Raw genomic sequence first — 22875 nt, 5'->3', positions numbered from 1 at the left:
CTTGGATTATATGAGAGAAAGGAACATCACAAGTGCTTTCACAGCTGGAGGAACTATTTCAGGTGACCAGTGGGTTAAGCCTGTTAAGCCCCGAGCCTGTTTTTCAGGTTTCAGGCTCGAAAATGACATGCCCAAAACAAATTATATGAATAATTTCTTTTATCAAAGCAAGGTTACATCTGTGAGTTGGATGTAGAAGTGTCAGAATCAATATAGATTTTTCTCAGTCAGAGTAAATTCAGATGGAACATAGTAAAAAAAGGTAAATTCTTACCTCCGCCTAAAGAAAAAACATTACTTATAGTGAAAACCACCCTTGAATGATGGGATGGTAGACTAAAAGCTTTAGGAATCCAAACTATAACATATAATAAGTACCCTGTATCAAGATTGAGGCAAAACAAGTTAAATTTGACCTTTTTAGAGAGGTTTAGCAAAAAAAAGTTCCAGGCGGAATAAGCTTTCGGCACATTTGGGTACATCTGGTTCCATCAGTGCCATTTGACCTTTTTCAGGTACCATACTATAAAAATGATGTATTACATTGAATTATCACCATAGGTATTCATTTCATCCAAAGAAAAAAAAATTAAATTAAAAAAATTTATAAAAAATGTAAAAATTTAAAAAAACCTTTTTTTTTTTTTTTTTTTGTGAAAAAAAGAAAGACCCGCCGACGGGGGCTTTGGGGCTTAACAGGTTTTAATAGGTTTTGTTCCCAACAAAGCTGAGGCTCCTGATTTATTCCAGGCACGTTAATCTACAAAGGCAGGTTAGAGTCATGCTTGTTAAGGTGGTAGTTTACGATCGATCATCTTCCTCTCCGGTGGGGTGACAGAGGGTCGCTTGAGGTTCACGGCGTGTAGATCCAGTGTCACCAGTAAATGCCTCAGTGAAATTACACAGCTACCACTTTTATGGCTGGAGGCACTTCAGGTTCAACTCTCTGTGAACCCTCAAACTGTATGAGACAGAGAATAACTCTTTCATGTATATGCTTTTCTCAGGCTCATTTTCACTGCCGTACTGAAATTGTACTAGACTGTGACCTCACTTATACTGTCAGACAGCGAACCAGACAGCAAGACACCAAGAGGACGTTCATTTCCCATCAGGCTTGAAGTGGAGTAAAATATGTACATACAATCTTCGACCAGCCGACGTTTAGAAGTCTGGATTTGAGTTTGTGGCTCGTTGCCATCTTGTCAGTTTGTTAAGCAAGAAAATCTAAACCAGGCTTTCAAGCCAGACATTCCTTAAGAACATACTCCTTTTATAGTCTAGTATTTTCTTAATGGAACCATTATTCTGGAAATCAATACAAGGTGTTCCAGAGAGTTTACATCCATATACCTAACAGCCATTTGAAGCTAGTGAAATACCCACTGTTCAGTGCAACCTTTACATTAAAGCGTAGATGAAATACAAATTCTGGAAAGCATTGTTTTAGCAATGGTTTCAACCTCTGCTCTCATTTAATATGTTGGTTTTAGCAGACCTTGCTTCACTACAATCAAAGCCCCCTGCACTGCCTACAGTCAGGTATAAAAGAACACATCCTTATCAGTCCAGCTCCACCCTCTTACCAGCCACTGGGAGACCTTGCTTCCTTGATGGGGACAGATTTAGAGCAGGGGATTCTTGGACCCCAGAGGTTGCCTTGCGTTTCTGGATTGGCCACTTGGTCGCTAATGTTGGAGACAAGCTTTGATGCCGACATCCATTAATGAGAACACTGTGTCCACTGGGCACTGAGCTGTCCCCTCTTATCAGTGTCTCTCCTCTTTGTATAACTAGGAGGAAAGAATGTTGTTTAAACTTCTTAAGCTGCCATATAAGGATCAAAACTGCGGGTTAAAAAGCTGAACAATTGATTATAGTAGAGAGCCGGTATTCACTCTCTGCCGATCGATCGGTGCTCTCTATGAAGGCCGATCAGGAGAGCCTATCACATGATGTAAAATACATGACACTTTTTTCTGTGCGCGGCAAAACAAGCTCGCCAAAATGGCTTCACCAGTCTGGCAGTATTTTAAGGTGTCCGAAAAAGACAATAAAATAGCGGTATGCAACGTGTGTGAAGCAGAAATCCTGCAGCTCCACCCGCTGTGACGGACAGGTGAGCGGAGCAAAACACACACTAAGAGTTAGACCTAACACACTTAGCTATTTTATCTACCTCTGGAACAAGCTAAACTAGTTATGAATATATTTATTCTTCACTGTCGGGTCACTCATTACTGGATCAGCGAGCTGCATGAGACACTGTCAGATACTGACAGGCTGTCAGGAGAGAGAGAGAGAGAGGGAGAGAGAGGAAAAGAGAGCGCTTCCGCTCATTTCTCCCATGTTATTATCCAAAGTTAATGTAAACTTGAATAATGTACTTCATTTGAATGTAATAATTATGTTGGTTGTTGTTTGTGGAAGCGCCAGTGAATGAGCCCCATTAACTGAGTTTTAAACATCACTTTAAATGGAAGATCCCCATAGGCCCCGCCCACTCGATCGGCGATCGGAGTTGACGCAAAAAGAGTCAACTCCAATTTTTCTTTTTTAAAACAAGAAGAATCCTATGAAGATAACGTTTGGAGAGCTTTTTTAGTTTTTTATCAAGTCGAACTTTTGTGGATGGGAGCATCCCTCGCTTATAGCTTAAGTTGAAGAGAGTCTATATAGTAGCTTCGAGTTGAGAAAACACAACAACAACTTCTCTGCAGTCCTTTTCCTCAGTAAAAGGTGATTGTGTAAAGCAATACTGATGGATGATGTGTTCTCAGGCTTCAACGTCAATCCTCCACACCTCTGAATTATTTACACCTGTAGTCTGCTCTCAGTCAACCAAGTGTGTGCGTCACATTAGCCGAGTGAGGGGTGAGCGACACGGTCATCGTAACACCGCTGCCTGTCATATTCTCGCCTCTTCACTCACACGAACACACACATGGCGGCGGCAGATGCTCACCGGGGACTGACCTGAATGGCGCCTGGTTTGAGGTTATAAAATAAAATGAGAAAAAGCGAGGATTTTTGATAAAGAAATGGTATAGCAGAAGTCAGGTAAATCCTTGCGTCTGATTGGCTCTTCCTCTCTGAACATTATTGTGATTAATAATGTGAAAAATTGGTAGTGGCTCTTTAAGTATACTTCTAATGAGTATCTGAAAAAGGTATTGGCAATTTCTAAAATGTTATCTCAATGTTTTTCTCTTGTAGTCAATTTGCATCTTTTGTGGTCATTATGGACTCTTTGTAGTGATTTGGAGTTTCTTTCAGTCATTTGATTGACTTTCAACAAGTAATCCATGACCTAAATGTCATAAACCTACATTTGTAATTATTCTAGACATGTGTGTTATTGCAAAGCTGGAATCGCCTAAAGGTGGAGCCCAGGCTGGTCGGGCATTCAGGTGGAAGAAGGAACATTCTTGCTTTATAAATTCAAAATGAATTCTAATGGATCCAATTTCACAGTTGTATCTGTTTCCAATTACTGGCCGGGCCATGTACAGTGGAAATGAACAATTGAAATCCATGGAGGCAGTAGGTATAAAGACGGAAAGGAAGAGGAGGAATTGGAATGAGGGACAAGGGGAAATGAAAAGAAGGAGGGGGAAGAGTCCAGGGAGAGAGGAGAGTCCCGGAGAAACAATTGGATTAGACACAGAGAGAGAGAGAAGGAGAGAACGGAGGGAGTGTTTGATAAATGGCCTGTTTATTCAGCTTTCACTGTGAGTGAGGCGGGTAGGGATGATGTGTTGTCTCCCCTCTCTCTGTCTCTGCGTCCCTCGCTATGAAGGCTTTCTGGCCATCCAAGACCCAATTGGCCGTTTATTGCCAAAGGGTGAGACATCTCTCTGCTTTATAATGGCTTTCACAGCTGGGCCTCCCCTCGCCTCCCTTCTGTCATCAAGTTTCATCCAACATCAAAAAGACACACCTTCCACTTGGCTGCGCTCACGTCTCCCCTTCCCCACACTCCCTCTGAAGGAAATCAGAGACCCTTGGCTTCTCATAAAGCTCCTGGCGATCACTCTGCCCCCGTTCCTTGATGGATTTCCCAGTATGTTCTGCGTGCGTAGCGGCAGCCTCGTGGGCTTTCCTTAGCAACCTGAGAAAGTAAACGCGGATCTTAAAGCCGTCAGAGATATCACAGCAGCAGCTTGAAGTGATCGTCGCCAGCAGCCGTGAAAGTGAGGAGCTGGCCTCAACTCACCTCCATCAGATGTTCTAATTCACAGAACGTCGCGTCCCTACAGAAACAGTCTGTTAGGATGGCAACCAGATCACACATCTCATCTGCTCCTCTCTCAGAAACTCAAGATTCTCACTTTTCATGACATCGACTTCTCTCAAATATGTTTTTTTTACTTACAAGATACTTTCAGGTAATTGGAATATTCCAGAGCACTTGCCTACTTTAAAGTGAAATCACAGTTTCATTCTGTTAATCAGATCCCCTTAAGTGTATCGCTCGCAGAGGTCAATTCTAAATTTCATTTCAGGTTTTGGGGTACCAAATTATGGAATGTTTTTCCCCACCTGGCAAAACACTGTTCCCCTATAAAACATGATACAAAGTGCAGAATGTATTATAAACGTTTACTTGGTTCAGGGCCGTTTGTTGTTGAGTTTGATCGTGCTTGTTTTTCCTAACAGCGTCCTTTCGTCTCTTTCAGGATCACTGGTTTTGGCGGGTGAGAGATAACTCGGTGATGCCGGGGTACCCCATGCTCATCAGTGTTTTCTGGAGGGGCCTGCCGGCTAAGATAGACGCCGTTTACGAGAACAGCGAGGGAAGGTTCGTCTTCTTCAAAGGTAACCATCATCGCTGTTGTCATAGTGCGTCTGTGTAAAGCTCTTTGTCAAGCTTTGATCTTTGATTTCATTCATTTCAGCCCAAAAACACATTTTGTACAAAAGTATGCACATGTCTTTAATATTCAGGCGTATAAAGGAACACACTTTTTTTAAATCTTTAATCACTGCTGTATGTTCACTCAAAGAAGTGCCTTGATCTTATCCGTGTGAGAGTTCAACATAAATCTGTAGAAGATTAATGCAACGTTTTGCCCACTTAATCCACCATAATCTGCTGCTAGATATATGTTTTAGTTTAAATCTCCAACTGTAGCTAAACATGATTAAAATACATGGAAATCACTGTCAGGGTCAAAGAGCTTCAATACTCACTGTCTGATATAGTCTACAGTTCATTGTTAACCTCTCTGAAGAGGTCTGTCCACATATTCAAATCTACACTAACTATGTCTAAATCCAAAAGCCACCACTATTTCCAAACAGTCCAGAGAAAGAAACAGAAGGAGAGTGTGTTGATGAAAGGAGAGGTTAGCAATGAAGGTCATCTGAGATAAAACGACAAATCTCCTCTCCGACAAGTTTCTATTTTCAACAACAAACATTTCCTAGAAGCCCTGCTGGTCTCGCGTGCGCCCGCAATCTCTCCACGTTTGAATCCGGAGCTTTATCCTCCAACAACCTGCTCTCTTCCCCTTTGGTGGGTAGCAACAGGATTGCGCACAGATTTAGAAAACTTCTACTAACAGAATGCTATTTTTCATTTGAACACGCACAGCTGATTTCCCTGAAGGCCTTATTCTGTCTGTCTGTCTGTCCCCATTCGGAACAAAACATTAGTAAGAAAGTCGGTCAGGATACTAATGCAGGTTCTCGTCTAATAGCGCCTCGTCTGATGAATTCTCCTGAAGTCAAATGCACAGATGGAGGCTTCAGAGTGTACTTTCAGAGTCATGGCTGAGACACTGATTAGCTTAGCGATGTTCAGCCATCACAGAGCAGGTCAGTGAGCAGACACCACTGGCTTTCATTTGAAATAGATTCAGCATGTGTTCTTCATTCCTACAGTCCGGACTTCTGCCAATTTTGAGGCTGTGTTGCCTGTTTCCAGATCTTAAAGTAAGAAGGTGTAGTCGGCTTTTAAAAACCATAGAATCAAGATATTCCATTATCCTAAATCGCAAAGTAAGAGGTTGCATTTCGAACTACAATCAAGTTAATCAAACAACATTTTTCTATCGAGGTTTCTTAACAGCACCCTACACATGCAGTAAGATCTATATGTCTTAATGTATTTCCTCTCGGGAGGCAGGATCCAATCAGAGCCTGATTGCTGCCTTTTCGTGTCGAAGAACAGACAGTTTCATTTAGCTCCTGCAGACATGTCTGAGAGCGTGTTATTTAGGATTAGAGCCAGACGATTCATCAGCAGGGCCCAAACGTCTGCAGACATATGCTTATTGCACATTTATAAGTATTCTATATTTTGAACTTAAAATGCAGAAATGGCGGACAGAGAACTATCAAGCTTATATCAAGAACAGATTCATTTTATAATAATAACGTCGCCAAATACATTGCTATCAACAATACTGACTATTTCTTGACCATTGACGCTTCCACAAAAATATCAATGATATTTTAGATCACATTTAGTGTCACATTGATTTTGCATAATAGTTTCACTACACACACGTGTGTTTCATTTGGCTGTATGTTTGTGTGTGGCCTGTTTATGGAGGAGGGGTCTCTTTTTGGAACAGACCTTCAGCCTACAGTATATATCCCTCTTCATACAGTGTTGAGGGCAGGCGGGGGATTAGTGGTTCACTGAAGCAGACGCTGCCACTACATCAAAGCTGCCCTCACTGCTCTGAAGATGAAGCCAGACTTTTATGTGGAGGGCAAAAAGAGTCAACTCCAATTTTTCTTTTTTAAAGTTTGGAGAGCTTTTTTTGTTTTTTCTGAAACAAGTTGAACTTTTGTGGATAGGATTGTGTGTGTGTGTGTGTGTGTGTGTGTGTGTGTGTGTGTGTGTGTGTGTGTGTGTGTGTGTGTGTGTGTGTGTGTGTGTGTGTGTGTGTGTGTGTGTGTGTGTGTGTGTGTGTGTGTGTGTGTGTGTGTGTGTGTGGTGTGTGTGTGTGTGTGTGTGTGTGTGTGTGTGTGTGTGTGTGTGTGTGTGTGTGTGTGGTGTGTGTGTGTGTGTGTGTGTGTGTGTGTGTGTGTGTGTGTGTGTGTGTGTGTGTGTGTGTGTGTGTGTGTGTGTGTGTGTGTGTGTGTGTGTGTGTGTGTGTGTGTGTCCCAGAATGAGTACTGTGAAGGAGAGAGGTGAAATGACAAGAATTTCCTGTCAGAGGCCACTGCAGGTCTCTCCTCTCCACTTACATTCAGTCGTCCTATCTCTCCATCTATAAATCTCCCTTCTTCCACTTAGCCTTATAGAGTAAACACTTTTTGAAGGCTAAATGTCAGATTTGTGGTCTTTATGAGGCTAAAGCATGAGTGCCGGGATTAAGGGGGCTTTATTTCACACCCTTTTCCTGCAATTGTGCCGGTCATCTTACAGCTGACTTTGCAAAAGTACATCATAATCCATCTGCCATTCATGGAGAGGAAAATGTAATGTAAAACCTGATTTATTAAATAGTTGGTAATTGAAAACATACACATATTTTTCAGACGTTTCATGTTTTCTCTGCTCATCTTTACTTCAACAAAGCTTTACATAAAAGAGGGTTTCAAATCCCAGAAAGGGCCAGATTTATATTTTGTCATAGCTGAGAACGTTTTTACAGATTTGATCATATCCATAGTCTTTGTGATGAATATTGTTTCCACTCTATGGAATAATGAATGCTGACAGGCTGAAGCCTCATTTCATTGATTAATGAAATGGAATGGTCTGAAAGGATTATGATTTAAAGTAGAGTCTTTGTGACATGATTGGACTCTTTATACGACATTCTTAGTTGATCTGCTCTCTAACTTCGTCATTCCACCTCTTCAACTTCCTCGACACACTTCTCTTCCCATCACCCCCCACCCACTTCCTGTCGGAACACCCTACGCCTCCACTAGTGACGCAAAAAAGCACTTCCTGGGGTCACACTGTGTCAAAATTGGTCTGTTTAACCCTAAACACTTTTCCGGAAGAGAAAGAGGGTCAAACTAAAAATTGCAAAATGTAATGTAATCTGAAAAATAGAAAACGCGAGACATGTTTTTCTGATTTTTAAGCAGAAAGTCCTCCACAATCTTCTTTAAGTTCATGCATTTGTTTTGATGCTTGGGGCTCGGAAACATTCTTTTAAATATTTTAATTTGTCTCTGGTCGCACATTTTCCCATGAGGGTCGTTGCCATTTATTTTTTCTCAGCTGGGTGTTAACAGCTCAGTTTGCTAATGCTCAAAAGTTCCCAGAGTTCCTTGAGGCAAGGGCAAGGAGAGCTTGTCACGACGTGTGTCCTATTTTAAATTAGCAGAACATCAACTTCAAAAAGAGTAATACAAGGCAACAGGTTATTGCCTGCCATTTGTTACAAGGCTTGTATCTGTCCTTGTAAATCTGCCCTTCTCCGTGTTTTGCCCCTGGAGGGTAATCACAGCTGTTTTCTTGTCCTTCTTCATCTCATTTCTTTCCCCCTTCCTCTTCCTCGGTGCGCAGGGAAGCAGTTCTGGGTGTTTAAGGACACGGTGTTGCAGGCTGGATACCCCAAGGACATCGCCCAGTTCGGACACGGCATGCCGGCCCAGAGCATCGAGACGGCCGTGTGGTGGGAGGACGTGGCCAAGACCTACTTCTTCAAAGGGGACAGGTGGGTGCAACGAGGAAGTGCTAGGGCTGCACAACTTGGTCAAAAATAACTCGTAGTGATTTTTCTTTTAATGTAATATTTGCGAGATGATTCAGGACATTAGAGGGAATGATCATTTTTTAAACATTATTTACGAGATAAGTATATCAAAGTTATCATGGCGGGTTTTTTCTGATCTTTACACATTTTTATTGAATCTGTAGAATAGTGTTTGTAGGCCGGGACTTCTCTGCGACGCCTAATGAATTAATATACATTTATATTTTTACATATTTTACCTTTAGCAAATATTGCGCTTATTGCAATTTCCATTCCAAGAGAAACTCAGAATTTGGTATTGTAGCCTTTGCAGACCCTTTACATAGACACAAACCTATATAACACTCTACAGGAAAGGAAAAAGCATAATAGGGCCTCTTTAAATTAGAAAAAAACACTTTCTATCGAAGGGGATTCACTTTTTTCAGAAAATAAATTGATCATTTGGGGATTTGATGATGGGAGTGGAGATCTTACATGTAGTGTAACTCAAGCTCGCTGCATGTGATTGATAATTAGCATTGCATTATGAAGTTGGAAGGCGAAAAAAAGAACAGTTTGACATATGGTGTTACGATACAACACATGAAATAAATGACCATCTGTTGTCACCTATTTCCCTCTGCCTGCATAGAGATACTGCCTGCTTTGTCTTCCCGCTGCTCATCATTTGTTTCCCTTTAGGTACTGGCGTTACAATGAGGAAATGAGAACCATGGACCCCGGCTACCCAAAGCCTGTGACAGTGTGGAGAGGTGTGCCTGATTCGCCACAGGGGGCCTTCGTGGACAAAGCCAATGGTACGAGTTGTCCTGCCTGATACTCTGCTTTGGCATAACAGCGCGCTATGTGTGCCAGCAGCATTGATTTCAGCCGGTCACTGGCACGCGCTGCACGGGACGTAATCCAGGGTAGCATTGATTGAAATTTGCCCCAGTTATTATACTGAGGTTTAGTGGGTGGCACGCTTCCATACACGCCATATCAGGAGCAAACAGACCGATAGTGCTTGTGTACAGCAAATGAAAGATGAAAAGAGGTCCGTTTTTATTGTTTCACGAGCACAATGTTCCAAAATCAGTCCATCCTGCTCCATGAGACCCAGTTGGAGCAGGATTGTGGAAAGCAGAAAGGACAAGACCACCGCTGGGCCCTCATTCCGGTTTCAGCCAGTTGGTCCTCGCCAAGGGTGGGGGAGGCGGGATTTAAAAATCTCAAACACCTCTCCCATAGGCCAGCCTGACAGTGTGAAGACGTGAAAAGCTTTTTCCATTGGATGATAATGCCAGGTGGGCTCGGGCCTGGTCTTGGCATCGCCTGGGTTGGAAAAAGCAGGGCAGGTGGTGCTGAGGCTCGGCCATCTGTGCTGTGGATCTGATGCCAGATCAGTGGCCGGGCGTGTCCAGGTGGAGCGGGCATCAAGCGAAGCATGAAGGGTGGGGAGGATGTGTGCATCTCATATATATAAGAATGGTTCTGCCTGGTGTTGTTTGGCGGGCTATCTGTTTGCAGACAGTGTGTCAAGTGGCACGCTCATGACTTTGACCCAGATAACAGGCGTAATTGAGTTTGATGATGATGGTGTGTGAACATGTTGCCGAGCAGCGGCCCCCGAGGCAATGAAGACCTGTCTCTGACCCACAGAGCTCAGGCTGCCTCACCTCTCACCCCCCCCTCCCTTTTCTCGCCCTCTCCTAATATTCATGCTCAACATGTATCTGTTGCTTCATCTGGATCTCTCAGTCTCTCAATAACTGTACTTCATTTGAGTTCAATGTAGTAGAAAAGTGTTGCAGCAGCTGAGGCCAGATTGGAGAACAAATACAAATCAAAATACTCAGCTGAACTTCAAATGAGGTTTTGAAGTGGGTTGTGTACAAGAGTTGTATCAAAGGATTGATACCACTTTACGTCTGAATGCTAAGTATATAGCTTAGCATGCGATGAAGCCACATTTGTACAAAAACAGAAATGTAAAAACAATGAGTAACTATTTGAAGAACAGGACTCCAGGAAATACTTTTTGCTTACTTTTAGTTACAGTTAACGCGTGTTACTCAAAAGTCACCACAAGACACAATTTAAAAGATAAAATACTTAAATGTGTGAGTTTTCTATAGACAATGCCACGGTATAAAGAGTTTCCCCATGCTTCCAGTCTTTAAGCTACGCTAATTTTGCTATTGGCGTAGCTGATCGATTCCTGGCTCAAACTACTTTTGGCAGGAAAGCCAGTATGTGTTTTTCCCCAAAATGATATGAGTGGTTTCCTACGGCTCATAATCAGCTGAAAGATGTCTGTTGTATAGGCATTCAGTCGTTCTCACAAACTCATACAAGAGGACGTATTTGAGCACATCCTCTTCCTCGGTGGAAGTCTTCCTCTTCCTTCATGCTGTTTGATCATGTCCTCCCCTTCCAGATGAATCTTTTAAAGCTTTGTTCTGGGCTCCCTCGCCTCATCCCCTCACAAGTGATTTAAAGAAGACCTGGCTCTTACAATAGCCATCTTGCCATCTAACTGGAAATCTAGAGCAATACCTAGCCTATTTTTCCCAGAGAAGAAGCCTCTGCATTAATAATAAATAGTGAGAAACACGGTGTGAAAGGGGCCAGCCAGGAGGAGGAGAGCTTGAAAACCTGCCAGGCTGTCATGCTCAGTTTTACACCGAATATATTCTCACAACCAGGGACACATTTAACATTTGGCAAAGTAGGAGTCGTCATGTCAAGGTGCTTTAAATATAATGCCATTCTTGATTTTGTTATATCACAATTTATTTTGTGTCACAATGTCTGCCGGAATGGGTTTGTGAATAATATTTGTCGTCATTTTAATTTCTCTCGACACAAACAAAGTATTTTCTCCTCTAGGGGAGAGCATGCAAAATAAACACTGACTCACTGTGTAAGTGAACTAATGAACTTGTGTGACATCGGGACAATTGCCGCCCCCAAAAACAATGCTCACTCTTTGGAGAAAGCACCAGTCATGGCTCTGGATGACTTGTGTTGTTGTTGTGTGATATGAGCTGTGGGCTCTGGCTCCTGGCTGGGTGTGTCTCCTCCTTTATGACCAGATATAATGAGTCCCGAAGGACAGGCAGAGACACCTCAGCTGAACAATGGAGCTGAAATGGAAACACTACAAAAAACAATTGTCTGTGGTGCTCACTCTCACAGCACAGGCAGGTTATTGTCACTTAGGTTTCAGTTCCATCTCTATTTTTTCTGTTCGGTATTTTCATTACAAAGAAGATGCTCCTCTTGGATTGAAAGTGAGCTGAACTTTGTCCTGCATGGCACACACAGTGTACAAACAACCTTCTACACAGAAACACATTATCTCAAAAGATTCTAAGAATAATTGCATTGTGTTTTTGTCAACACTGGTGGGATATACTTGGCACTAGTTTATTTGTACACATTATCTTATTAAATAGGGTGCTTTGTCACAGGTAAAACTACTGAACTATATTATAATATATAGTTGTAAAGAATAGCTATTTTAGATACAATCATTTGCTACAACATTGAAATGCTGCTTTAATGTTACTGTAGCAGTAATCGGGCTCAAATAATATAATGTATATAAGCCTTTTAAATGGCAATTCTGCAGCAAGTACATTTTGCTAACACGAATGATGCCCTTTTACTTTAGTAAAGTGTAGTATGCACTTTTGAAATGAAGTTTTAAAACATGGATATATGTACTTTTACGGAAAACAAATCAATTTTGCATAGATATTTATATCTTCCGCCAATAAGACAAATTCAACTGTTAATCTTTCCATCACTTCAAGTTAAGTGTCATTGTTTTATCCAGTTTATTTCAAAGAGATGGGATGGCTTGTTGTCCAGTTATCGCTTGATTTTAATATATTGAAATATGTGTTTAAAGAGCAGCAATAAACACACCCTGTAAAGCTTGTTGCTGATTTGAAAAGTGTTCACCAAGTTGTTCCAGTACACTTTGACATCACTGCTTAAGGAGAAACTGACATTAAACAAGTTGGCTAACTCTAGATAACAATGTTCTCACATGTCCTCTCTTTGTTTCCTCCAGGTTACACCTACTTCTACAAGGGTAAGGAGTACTGGAAGTTCAACAACCACTTCCTGCGGGTGGAGCCGGGCTACCCGCGCTCCATCCTCAAAGACTTCATGGGCTGCGACCTGATGCCCGTCGACCCCGCCCGGCCGCCGGCTGACGACGGCACCTCGGACGTGGTGATCGAGCTGGACAACGAGGCCAACACGGTGAAGGCCATCGCCATCGTCATCCCCTGCGTGCTGGCCCTCTGCCTGCTGGTGCTGGTCTACACCGTGGTGCAGTTCAAGAGGAAGGGCACGCCGCGCCACATACTGTACTGCAAGCGCTCCATGCAGGAGTGGGTGTAGGCCGAGGGAAGACAGCCCCACCTTTCACTAAGGAGGACAGTGGACTTTGGACTTCTTTAGTGACAGCCACGCCTCCTCCTTTCGGCTGATCTGATACTTTTGTTCAGAAACAGGCGGCCCCTCGTGCATAAGGTGACCCCAGGACTGACAGCTGACTCCGCTCACCTCCGCCTTTTTAACAAACAGAGGGGACAGCTTGTGGGGATCTTCTTTGCTTGGAATGACAGTCAAAAAAAGAGGGGCGGTATCACTTTGTATCTCAGAAACTTGACTTCCTATCCCTTAACTCTGTTTATTTCTTTGCCTGACTGCTCTTAATCAGAAAGAGGACGCACTCTTCCCACAGGGCGCTGCATTGTCATCTGTCATATCAGGCTGTTGATGAAACAGCAGTTTTATATTTTCTGATCTCGGTGCCCCCTTCGCTTCATACTGTGCTTAAAAGATAAACTGTCTCGGATACACACGAGTTAACCACGTTACCAATCTTATATCTTTTGTTCAATTCATTTGCAAAAGGAGGTCCTCACTGTTCCCTTTAACACGCTCCTGAGAAAGAGACCAAACGAAACCAAATAATCAATTTCTCTCCAAAGAGGATCACTTTCTTTTTTCCATTTCAGCTCATCCTCCCTTCCCTTCTCTGGATCTTTGCAGCGATTAAGAGTCGGGGAGCTCTGACTGTTGTGGCAGTCTGCTTGAGACACAGGGGCCAAATTATTCTGCAATATTTTAACTCGCCTTAATTATACATCATAATACTTGTGATCGGTTTTGCTGTTTCTTGGACTTTTATTTTTTTTTATTTTGTATACCGCTTTTGTTTGTTTGTAAAAGAACTTAATTGAGCGCTTCTTGTGATTGGTATTTTATGTTTTTTATTACATTACCCAGAGTTCTCAGCACTGGCTTGCTGAGCCATTCTGGACAGATATACAGTAGGTCAGCCTGTATTGAGAGTAATGTATTGTATCGTAAAAAAAGATGTCGGAAGGTTCTGGAGTAAAGCCACTATTTTTTATGTGTTAAAATATTCGTTAATCATTTCCATACAACAGAAATCAGGCGCATCATGAGCCTGAGAGCTTGTTACTGGATTTTCTTTTGTCCTCGGCCCATGTTCCCCTCAGTTTAAAGAAGTGTGCATCCAAAATGGTCATTCTGAATGGTTATTTGTGAATGGACAGACCATTTTTTTTTTGTAATCCTGTTGACTGCCTTGTTGAGAGAGCTTACAGTTCCCAGAATGCTCTTTGTCTCCTGACTGAGGACCCACAAAGTGAGACACCAAGTCATGATCAGTGCCTGTGTCAACGTGCATGCAAGCATTTACTGTACATCCAACCAGTTCTGCTCAACGTGGCTTCAGAACCCCTCAAAACCTGAGGAGGAGGTTTGTCTTGAAAATACTGTTTGAATTTATTTTTGTACATTTTAAGTGTACCCCAACATCCCCTCCCCTTACTTCCAGGTACAATTAAATCAGAGAAAAACCTTTAAAAGATGAAAGTGGTACATCTGGGGAATTGGCTAATCAAATTGGCTTCAGCAAACTTTAAGTGTCCTCACTGTCATGGCGCAGTCTTTGAATGTGTGTCTGTTTTCATGATCACATACTAGTTTTTCTTTATTTTCCTGTTTTCTGGTAAAAACAAATTGGACATCTCACAATGACTTCTTTGTGTAAGACTTTGGGACACCGGAGAAAACGTGTCCCGACAGAATGAATAAATTGATCAATATATGATTAAGAGCTGCCTTTGGACTCTTTGCTCATCTTTTAATGTGCACATGTGTTCAATGCGGGTCCATGCTGTCTCTCTATGTGTTCCCCACAACTGATTCTACTGAGTATTTCGGAAACCCTTAGATTATGGTTAAAGGGGCCATATTATGCCTTTGGGGGTTTCCCTTTCCTGTAGTGTGTTCTATAGGTTTCTGTGCATGTAAATGGTCTGCAAAGGCTAAAATCCCTGTGTTCCCTCCAGAGGGAGTTTCTCTCCCTGTTTTATTACAAAACCATGGGATTTCAGTTGGACTTTAAGCAACTTGGCTGGAACCAGCTTTATACAAACATTGCAGAAAGAACTTCGGTGAACCCTGAACTCCAGAGATAAACTAATCATTAGCAGGAAAGAAAAATAAGAATATGATAATAAAAAAGAAAATAAACTATGTTCTGATCCAGGCCTGAGAGTTCAGCAGTCCTATTTTATGCTTCTGTATTTTCGGGCGGTGTGATAAAAATCAGTGCTTTTAGATGTAGGATCCCAGCAGTGCAGCGTGGGCATTTATTGCAAAAGTGAAACAGGAGCAGTCTACTGTTTATTCTATCTTTGCCTGAACACATTTGACTTAGAGTTTATCTTCTTACAACAAAGAAGCTGAGGTCAAGCCAGTTTACTGTGTGTGTGTGTGTGTGTGTGTGTGTGTGTGTGTGTGTGTGTGTGTGTGTGTGTGTGTGTGTGTGTGTGTGTGTGTGTGTGTGTGTGTGTGTGTGTGTGTGTGTGTGTGTGTGTGTGTGTGTGTGTGTGTGTGTGTGTGTGTGTGTGTGTGTGTGTATTAAATTACACTCAGGGATAACACTTCATCGGGTCTCATCACAGGCCTGTTCGCTGGTGAAATTGCCTCTGCTTTTGGACAAAAGCATTATATGCTCAGCTATGTTTAGATCGCTGCTTTTTCCTGAGGCTCTTTATTGTCTATTCTCCCTCCGTCCCTGTAAAGTAGAGGCTGAGTGTGTCCATGTGCCTATTTCTGTTCTCCCTGATGTGTTTTCTGTACGCACCTGATAGCAGTAACACAAGCAGTTGTTTATAAGTCAGTCAGCAGTCTTTCACTTACCTCTATTTGGTGTGTGTGTGTGTGTGTGTGTGTGTGTGTGTGTGTGTGTGTGTGTGTGTGTGTGTGTGTGTGTGTGTGTGTGTGTGTGTGTGTGTGTGTGTGTGTGTGTGTGTGTGGTGTGTGTGTGTGTGTGTGTGTGTGTGTGGTGTGTGTGTGTGTGGTGGGGGGGGTGTGTGTGTGGGTGTGGGGGTGGGGGTTGTGAATGCAGTGTGGGTGTTAGAGAAGTAATAAGTTGGCCCACAAACCCCAAGTTGCCCGCCTCGGTGTATTTGAGTCTCTGTCTGGCTTACAATAAGTCAATCTCTTCCTGCTTCTTGGTCTTTTATTTGAGTGTTTTTGCAACCTCACATTCAGAGACATTACAATCCATATGTGCCCAGCAGCCTGTTTTACAACTGCCAGGCTAAAATATTGGTGCTAAACTGACCTGCACTGGCCAGGGTTTTTTTTTTTAGGGCGCTATTTTTGGCAGCCCTCCTCCTCCTTCTCCTCCTGTCATTTTTGCTCAAAGCTTGAGTGATTACAACAGCAACCAAAGTAATTCATTTTCATTTACCCAGGTCCTTACTTCGCCCAGCTTAATGGCCCTACCCGTTTAAAAACCATATATCCCAGTGCTGGTTATTAGCGCAGCACAGCGAAGCAGCTTAAAGGAGCTTGTTGAAGGTCAGCAGGGTCAAACTGTTGCTTTGGCCCACAAGAAAAAGGTTAAGGGATATAAAGGAGACACACACACAGATTAATGTTTTCTTACTACAGTAGTTATATCTTTTACAGTAGGGAGGCCTTTCGGTCCATATTCAGAGATAACTTTATCAAACATCCCTTGGGGCTAAAATTAGCTTCATTAGCTACTGTTGCTGATGAAATTTGAAAGCTCTTTTGGTTACTTCTGTATTTAATCAAATACCAACTGATTCAAAAATGACTATTCATAAGGTTGCATTTTTGTGACGCGATGCTTTGACATGTAAAAATGTAAACATGATAATTTTTCTTAAATAACTCTATTTGCATATGAAAGAGCCATACCTGGGATCTAAAATCTTTTTTTTTACTTTACTCCCCAATTTTTTATATCCACAGCTTGATCAAATGTCCGCCTCTCATGTCATTCCTCCCTCACCCATTCAGGGATCCTCTATCATTCCTTCAGAGAGGGGAATGGAGCCGTGGCATAATTTTTTTCTCTTTATTGCAGACGAATAGAATAGTCATTATGTGGACTGTTACAGATGAAAGCCATCTTCCAATCTCCCTCAGGTCCATTCAGATGCAGAGAGGCAGAGAGCCTTTTTCCCTTATAGCACAAAACGTCTTCATATTTCTGCATCAATAAACCCACTCTGTAGTTCAGATGGAGGATAAAGTTTGTAACGCAGCAACATGTAGCATTATATTGGAAATACAAATCAATGACACCTCTCTGCTGCAATACACCTCCGAAGAAACACCCATTTCTGTGTCTGCTGGCTTTGAACAAGCTGCTCGGACCAGATGGGCTCGTAATCTGTTTCCAATTTCTATCATTCCCATCATTGGTTCCAAATGGTTTTTCCTCCCTGCACCTTCTCTCTGAAATCTGTTGGAATAACACCTACATGCATATGAAAACATAGCCAGGGCACATTGTACATTCCAGACACTCAAAATGAGGCACATTATGCTTTTGTTGAAAGTATAACTGCACTGTTGTAACAATATTAGACTCCCTTTTTTCCCCATTTGCAGACATTTTGTTTAGGTTTCCCACCATGTTTTGACTGAGAATTTTCTTAGTTTGTGATTCTCCATCTGTCCCTGGCCCGCTGTTAGTGTGTGTTCACATCATTAGCTTCAGCGGTATGGGGCTGATGGAATGAGACTCAAAGGAAAGAGGTTTAATGCTGAACACACCTAAATGAAGTAAGTAAATACTTCTTTCCTGTACTCTCATTTGCTCCCTGTAGCATACATTTGCTTTTCCTACATTAGGGTAGCCTACTGAGGGTAGTTTATGGCAGAACTGGGGATAATTTTACTATGTAGATGAAGGTAATATACACTTAATGCTTTCTGCCTCTGAGGTTTCTAGTAATACAAAATAAACTTGCTTACTTCATACACTACTATAATAATGATACATTTCAGTAAAGGAAGATGACACTTACATTGGCTACCTGCTTTACACTTCTAAATCAACTTCATTTTTTTAAATTAAAAATATTAATTTTAATGATGTGGCGGCCCTCATTTTCACAGTATCCCATAAATATGTATTCTTCTTATATTTGCATGGCTTAAAACCGTCAAATATATAAAAGATTGATGTTTTTTCAGCGAACTAACCCTTTTTAAAAGTTATTAAGATAAACAATATAGTACTACAGTAAACGCTTCATGAGGTTACACAATCCAGTGAGTAATGGAGTCACAGAGCTGACTCATGTTGTCAGCCTCACACCTCGATTGTACAAGCCCCTGTGGGCCTATTGTCTCCCTCTCCCCTGCACGGGTCACAAGTTCATATTTTGTAGGGGTCGTCCTGAGATTCCGGTCCCAGGAGGCTCCTTGTTTTCAGTCGTATCGCAAACAGTGGTCTCAGGTGGCCTTTGCAGCTCCATTCACAGAGAAGGGCATCACACATGCGACCCTGAAACTGAGCTCAAGGTTAATGTCAACGAGAGATGCTTTGCCTATTGTTGCTGTGGGATTAAAATGTCCAAAATGTCAACTCTGCAACCCGCCTTGACCTTATGCTGACCTTATCCTCACCACAAAGCATTTTCCATTTTGAAAGGGCTTCACAGTCATAAAAAGAAGAGTAAAAAAACACCAACTGTCGAGCTTTTTACACAAAACTGAGGTGGAATCTTACACTCACATTGAATGTAAACTCGAACCCAAACGGCTGATGTCCAGACTAGCTTAGTTTAAACAGCCTGACCGGTCATGGATTGGAAAATGGATTCTGTGCTTGTCTATTCTAACGTTAGTTTACCACCTACAATAATAATAAAATAACCCAGTGTTAATGTATAGGTCAAGGCATATAATATATTTAAAGCTGTTTTTCTGGGGTTACAGGATGTGTTTATAAGAGGCCAAATGTACAGTATGGGGCTAATGTTAGCTTGCTTGCAGCTACTAAAATCAGCTAGCTACAAAACAGATGGTTGCTGGGTACAAATGAGAAACTTACTTTTGTCTACTTCTTTTAAAAGATACATTGTTTGATTAAGTATTACTTCGACTAAGGACGAGACCAATTTGTCTGAAGTACCAACCGTCTCACGGCATTTCGTGTTATAGTCACAAAATTAATTTAATCTATTGATTCGTGTTCACCAACACAATTTTCGCATTTTTTTCATGTCACACAGAACGATTTTAAAAGTAATGTATTTCTATTGGTAGTATGTTTAGTGCCTGCACCACGTCTTTTTGTCCAGTCGGGTCTTGGAAGACCAGAAGCTGTGTGGTTCATAAAAACATTTTCTTACTCAATATCTTACCCTAAGCCTATCCCTTTTTATTTTAAATTGTATAATGTCGGAGTTTTTTTGCCGTCCGCGAGGAAAAGAAATGGGGCTCAGAGCCTCACAATACTGAAATCTGTATTTTTTTAAATCTTTTTTTCCTTCTAAGTTGTTATTATTTGGTGCAGGCACGAAACATACTACCAATAGAAATACATTGCTTCTAAAATCGTTCTGTGTCAGAATACTGAAATCTGTATTTTTTTAAATATTCTTTTCCTTCTAATTTGTTATTATTTACATTTAAAATCGTTCTGTGTGACACGAAAAAAATGGGGAAATCGTGTTGGTGAACACGAATCAATAGATTAATTTCGTGACTATAACACGAAATGCTGTGAGACTGGGTTGGAAGTACAGGTGTTGATTTAGTTTTTCTCCTACAATTGTGTTCTTGTAATGATGGAAAATTCACTGAAACAACAATGTTGTTATGAAACAGGTATGCTGGGTAACATTTCAAGTCAACACACTGTCAGGGGTGGACACTGCGGAGAAGGTCACAACTGTGAGCCGCCGCGGTGCATTCAGAGGCGGCAGGCTGCAGTCCCTGAAGACCTGTCGTCCGTGGCTCTACCCTCCGCTGTCCTCTGTCTCTCTGCAGGACTCTCATTAGTGAAGCAAACACATTATCCACACTGACTTCCATATAGACAGCAGGAAGGAGGGGATGGAGAGCAGGAAGTAATGATCCGTAGTGTCCAGGTAAAATTAGCTCCATTAATCACACCATTGATCGGTCAGCTGCAGAATGCAAGGCCCCTTCTCTGTCCCTTTCACAAAAAGCAAAAATGGGCTCTAGCTCCATGGTTCACTTTTAATAATATGTTTTGATTGTGGGGGAATAGTCTTTGCTGAAACGTCTTTGTTTATCCCGAGGCTCTTTTCTCGTGCTGTTTGTGTTTTCCAATCTTTGGAGTAACAATCAATACCTGTCACCTTGCAGATTAAGAAGAATTGGGCTGAAAAACTTCCTCCATCTCCGGCTCATTCAGAGAGACTCAACAGCGATTTGCCGGAAAAAATGTTCAATCTCACTTTCTGCATCACTACCTTTGTCCTTTCTCCTTCCTGCCTCCGATAGATTTTCTCTCGGCTTCCTGACCCACACATTATGAACTGTTTTCATTTTATAGTGGCCATATTCCAGAGCGGGAGCGAGAAAGCTTTCTCTTTGATTGATATCAGCCTTTCAGAAAGATGTATGAGATTTCAAAATGGAGAGGCCATTACTATGCATCAACCGCCAAATACCTGGAAACGTCAAAGGAACCCTGTTGTTATTTTACAGACCTAGATTTCTACCATTTCACTGTATAAATACAATTGGAGAAATGTAGGTCTGTCTCATTTTACAGCGCAATTTTCTTTCTTTACCTTTTTCTTTCTCAAACTTCTATATGTTATTTTTTCAACAGCTTATGCAATGCCAAGAATACCTTCAATCAGAAAAGCCTTCAAATAAAGACCTCTTTATCTGCATATTTTACTTTCAAATTGCAGAGTTTCTTTTGGGTTTCTGCACATTTTCATTGGTAATTTATAGTCCAGAACCTGGAAGGCCTGTATTAAAATGCTGCACACCCGGCTGACATGCCCCCGCTAAACACGGAGCCATGAAACAAGTGCACCCACAGTTCTACTGTTCATTGTTGAGTTTATTTCCTTCTCACCCACAGCTAGAAATAAAACGGCTAAAAACAGATCTTCCCCACACACTATTCCTCCGCCTGTACGGGTCTTTGAAGCAACATTTGTGTAAATCAGACAGACAAACCTAATATTGAGGTTTGGTGGAAACAAAGAGAAGAAAGCCATGTGGTATGTCAGTTTTTCAAAGGCTGAAGTCTTTGAACCAACATCAGAAAAATAACTTGTGTTTTGCCTGGTTAATGCCTGTGTCTTTCAAAAAACATGCCCCAGTTTGTAACACAAGCTTCCCATTTAAATGGTAATACCAAAGTCATATTGAGTAGACTGAACTGAAGTTGGTGCATTTCCCATTTAACATTTTTTTCGATCTCTTTAGGAGTGGTTACATGAGCGTGAGAACATCAGAAGAGCATAAATATCACTTTACTGATTTAACAGCTTCCTGTGACAGTGATAACGTTTTATCAGCAGGAGACATGGGATACAATCGCTTCATGTTGAACTGTACCATTTCTGAGGACCTCAGCGAAATCTGCTAAATCAACACACCCCAGACATTTTTTTCCTCGTTGGTGATTATTTTCAGTGAGTGGAAACTCAGGCTCAGGAAGTGTTACGCATTTCAAACAGTCCAGAGAGGCCGGCTGCACGGCTACCCCGCTGGCACTCCGTCTTATTTGCTTTCCCTTTACTGTGTCTCAAACCTCGATGTGAAGATAATATGACAGGTCTGACTATTTTGGTACTGTAGCCATGACGGACCCCTGTTTCTGTCTGTGCAGAATTTCTAATTTCAGGCAATTAGGATAAGATCTATGGGACGTTATTAGCCTCTAACACATCTACATCTTCACTATAAAATCAAACATTTTACTCCTATAAGAAGGCTTCAACATGGATTAGGTCTCTGAGGAATATGTTAAGCAAGGAAATGGGGGTTAAAGTAGGATGACAGCAGGCCGTGTGAGACAAATGACTGTGGGAAAGAGCGGGGTGCGTAAAGCAGAGGATGTGATGTAAATGGCTTTGGCCTTGTAACGTAAAGTGCATGTTATGTATGTTTTTCTTTGTGATCCCAAAAGAAAAGACTAAGGTCACTGAAGGGTATAGCCGCATGGTGTTCTACTTACAGGATGTATGGTCAGTGGCCCGCACAGCCTGAAGTATGTTTCTGTGTATATGCCATGTGGGTATGAATCCGTGTGCATGGATGTGCTTTTTCAGTATGACTCATGGGCATCATTGTTTGTGTGTGTGTGTGTGTGTGTGTGTGTGTGTGTGTGTGTGTGTGTGTGTGTGTGTGTGTGTGTGTGTGTGTGTGTGTGTGTGTGTGTGTGTGTGTGTGTGTGTGTGTGTGTGTGTGTGTGTGTGTGTGTGTGTGTGTGTGTGTGTGTGTGTGTGTGTGTGTGTGTGTGTGTGTGTGTGTGTGTGTGTGTGTGTGTGTGTGTGTGTGTGTGTGCGCGTGCGCGTGCGTGTGCGTGCGTCTGTGTCTTGTTCAGCTTCAGCAGCTGGGTCACACAGCTTACTAAAGGCCTTCAGGCTGTTCATAAGATATATGGCCCATCATCTCCATCAGGTCAATTTACAGACAGCAGATCACATGTTTTGTCAACAAACCCTTGGAAGATTACATGGTGTGTGAAATATGGGAAAAGAAGATTTATGATGGATGTGTGTAACTGGTCGCCATTTTTAGTCTCTTGGGGAGTAAAGAAAATGTACTGGTGCAAGAAACCTTAAAGGTAGGGTAGGTAATTCACTTCAGAAACACTTTTTGTTATATTCCA

The 22875-nt window shown here is 41.9% G+C and overlaps 1 protein-coding gene across 2 annotated transcripts in view; it reads left to right on the top strand.

The window, feature by feature from the left end:
- The window catches only part of LOC117484110 (matrix metalloproteinase-16-like), a 58852-nt gene extending 44020 nt beyond the window's left edge, over nucleotides 1-14832 (top strand). The window contains exons 8-11 of one of the 2 annotated variants that reach the window (XM_034132562.1): nucleotides 4680-4818; nucleotides 8483-8633; nucleotides 9357-9472; nucleotides 12739-14832. In XM_034132562.1, the coding sequence (XP_033988453.1) occupies nucleotides 4680-4818; nucleotides 8483-8633; nucleotides 9357-9472; nucleotides 12739-13073 (741 nt within the window). In that variant the 3' untranslated portion in view covers nucleotides 13074-14832. The remainder of the gene's footprint in view (nucleotides 1-4679; nucleotides 4819-8482; nucleotides 8634-9356; nucleotides 9473-12738) is intronic. The other variant, XM_034132563.1, reaches the window with a different exon arrangement.
- The last annotated feature ends 8043 nt before the right edge of the window (nucleotides 14833-22875 follow it).

This window comes from Trematomus bernacchii, unplaced genomic scaffold, assembly GCF_902827165.1.
Source record: "Trematomus bernacchii unplaced genomic scaffold, fTreBer1.1, whole genome shotgun sequence".
Lineage (NCBI taxonomy): Eukaryota > Metazoa > Chordata > Actinopteri > Perciformes > Nototheniidae > Trematomus > Trematomus bernacchii.
Note: the sequence above shows the minus strand (reverse complement) of the source record. Positions and strands in the feature narration are given on the sequence as shown.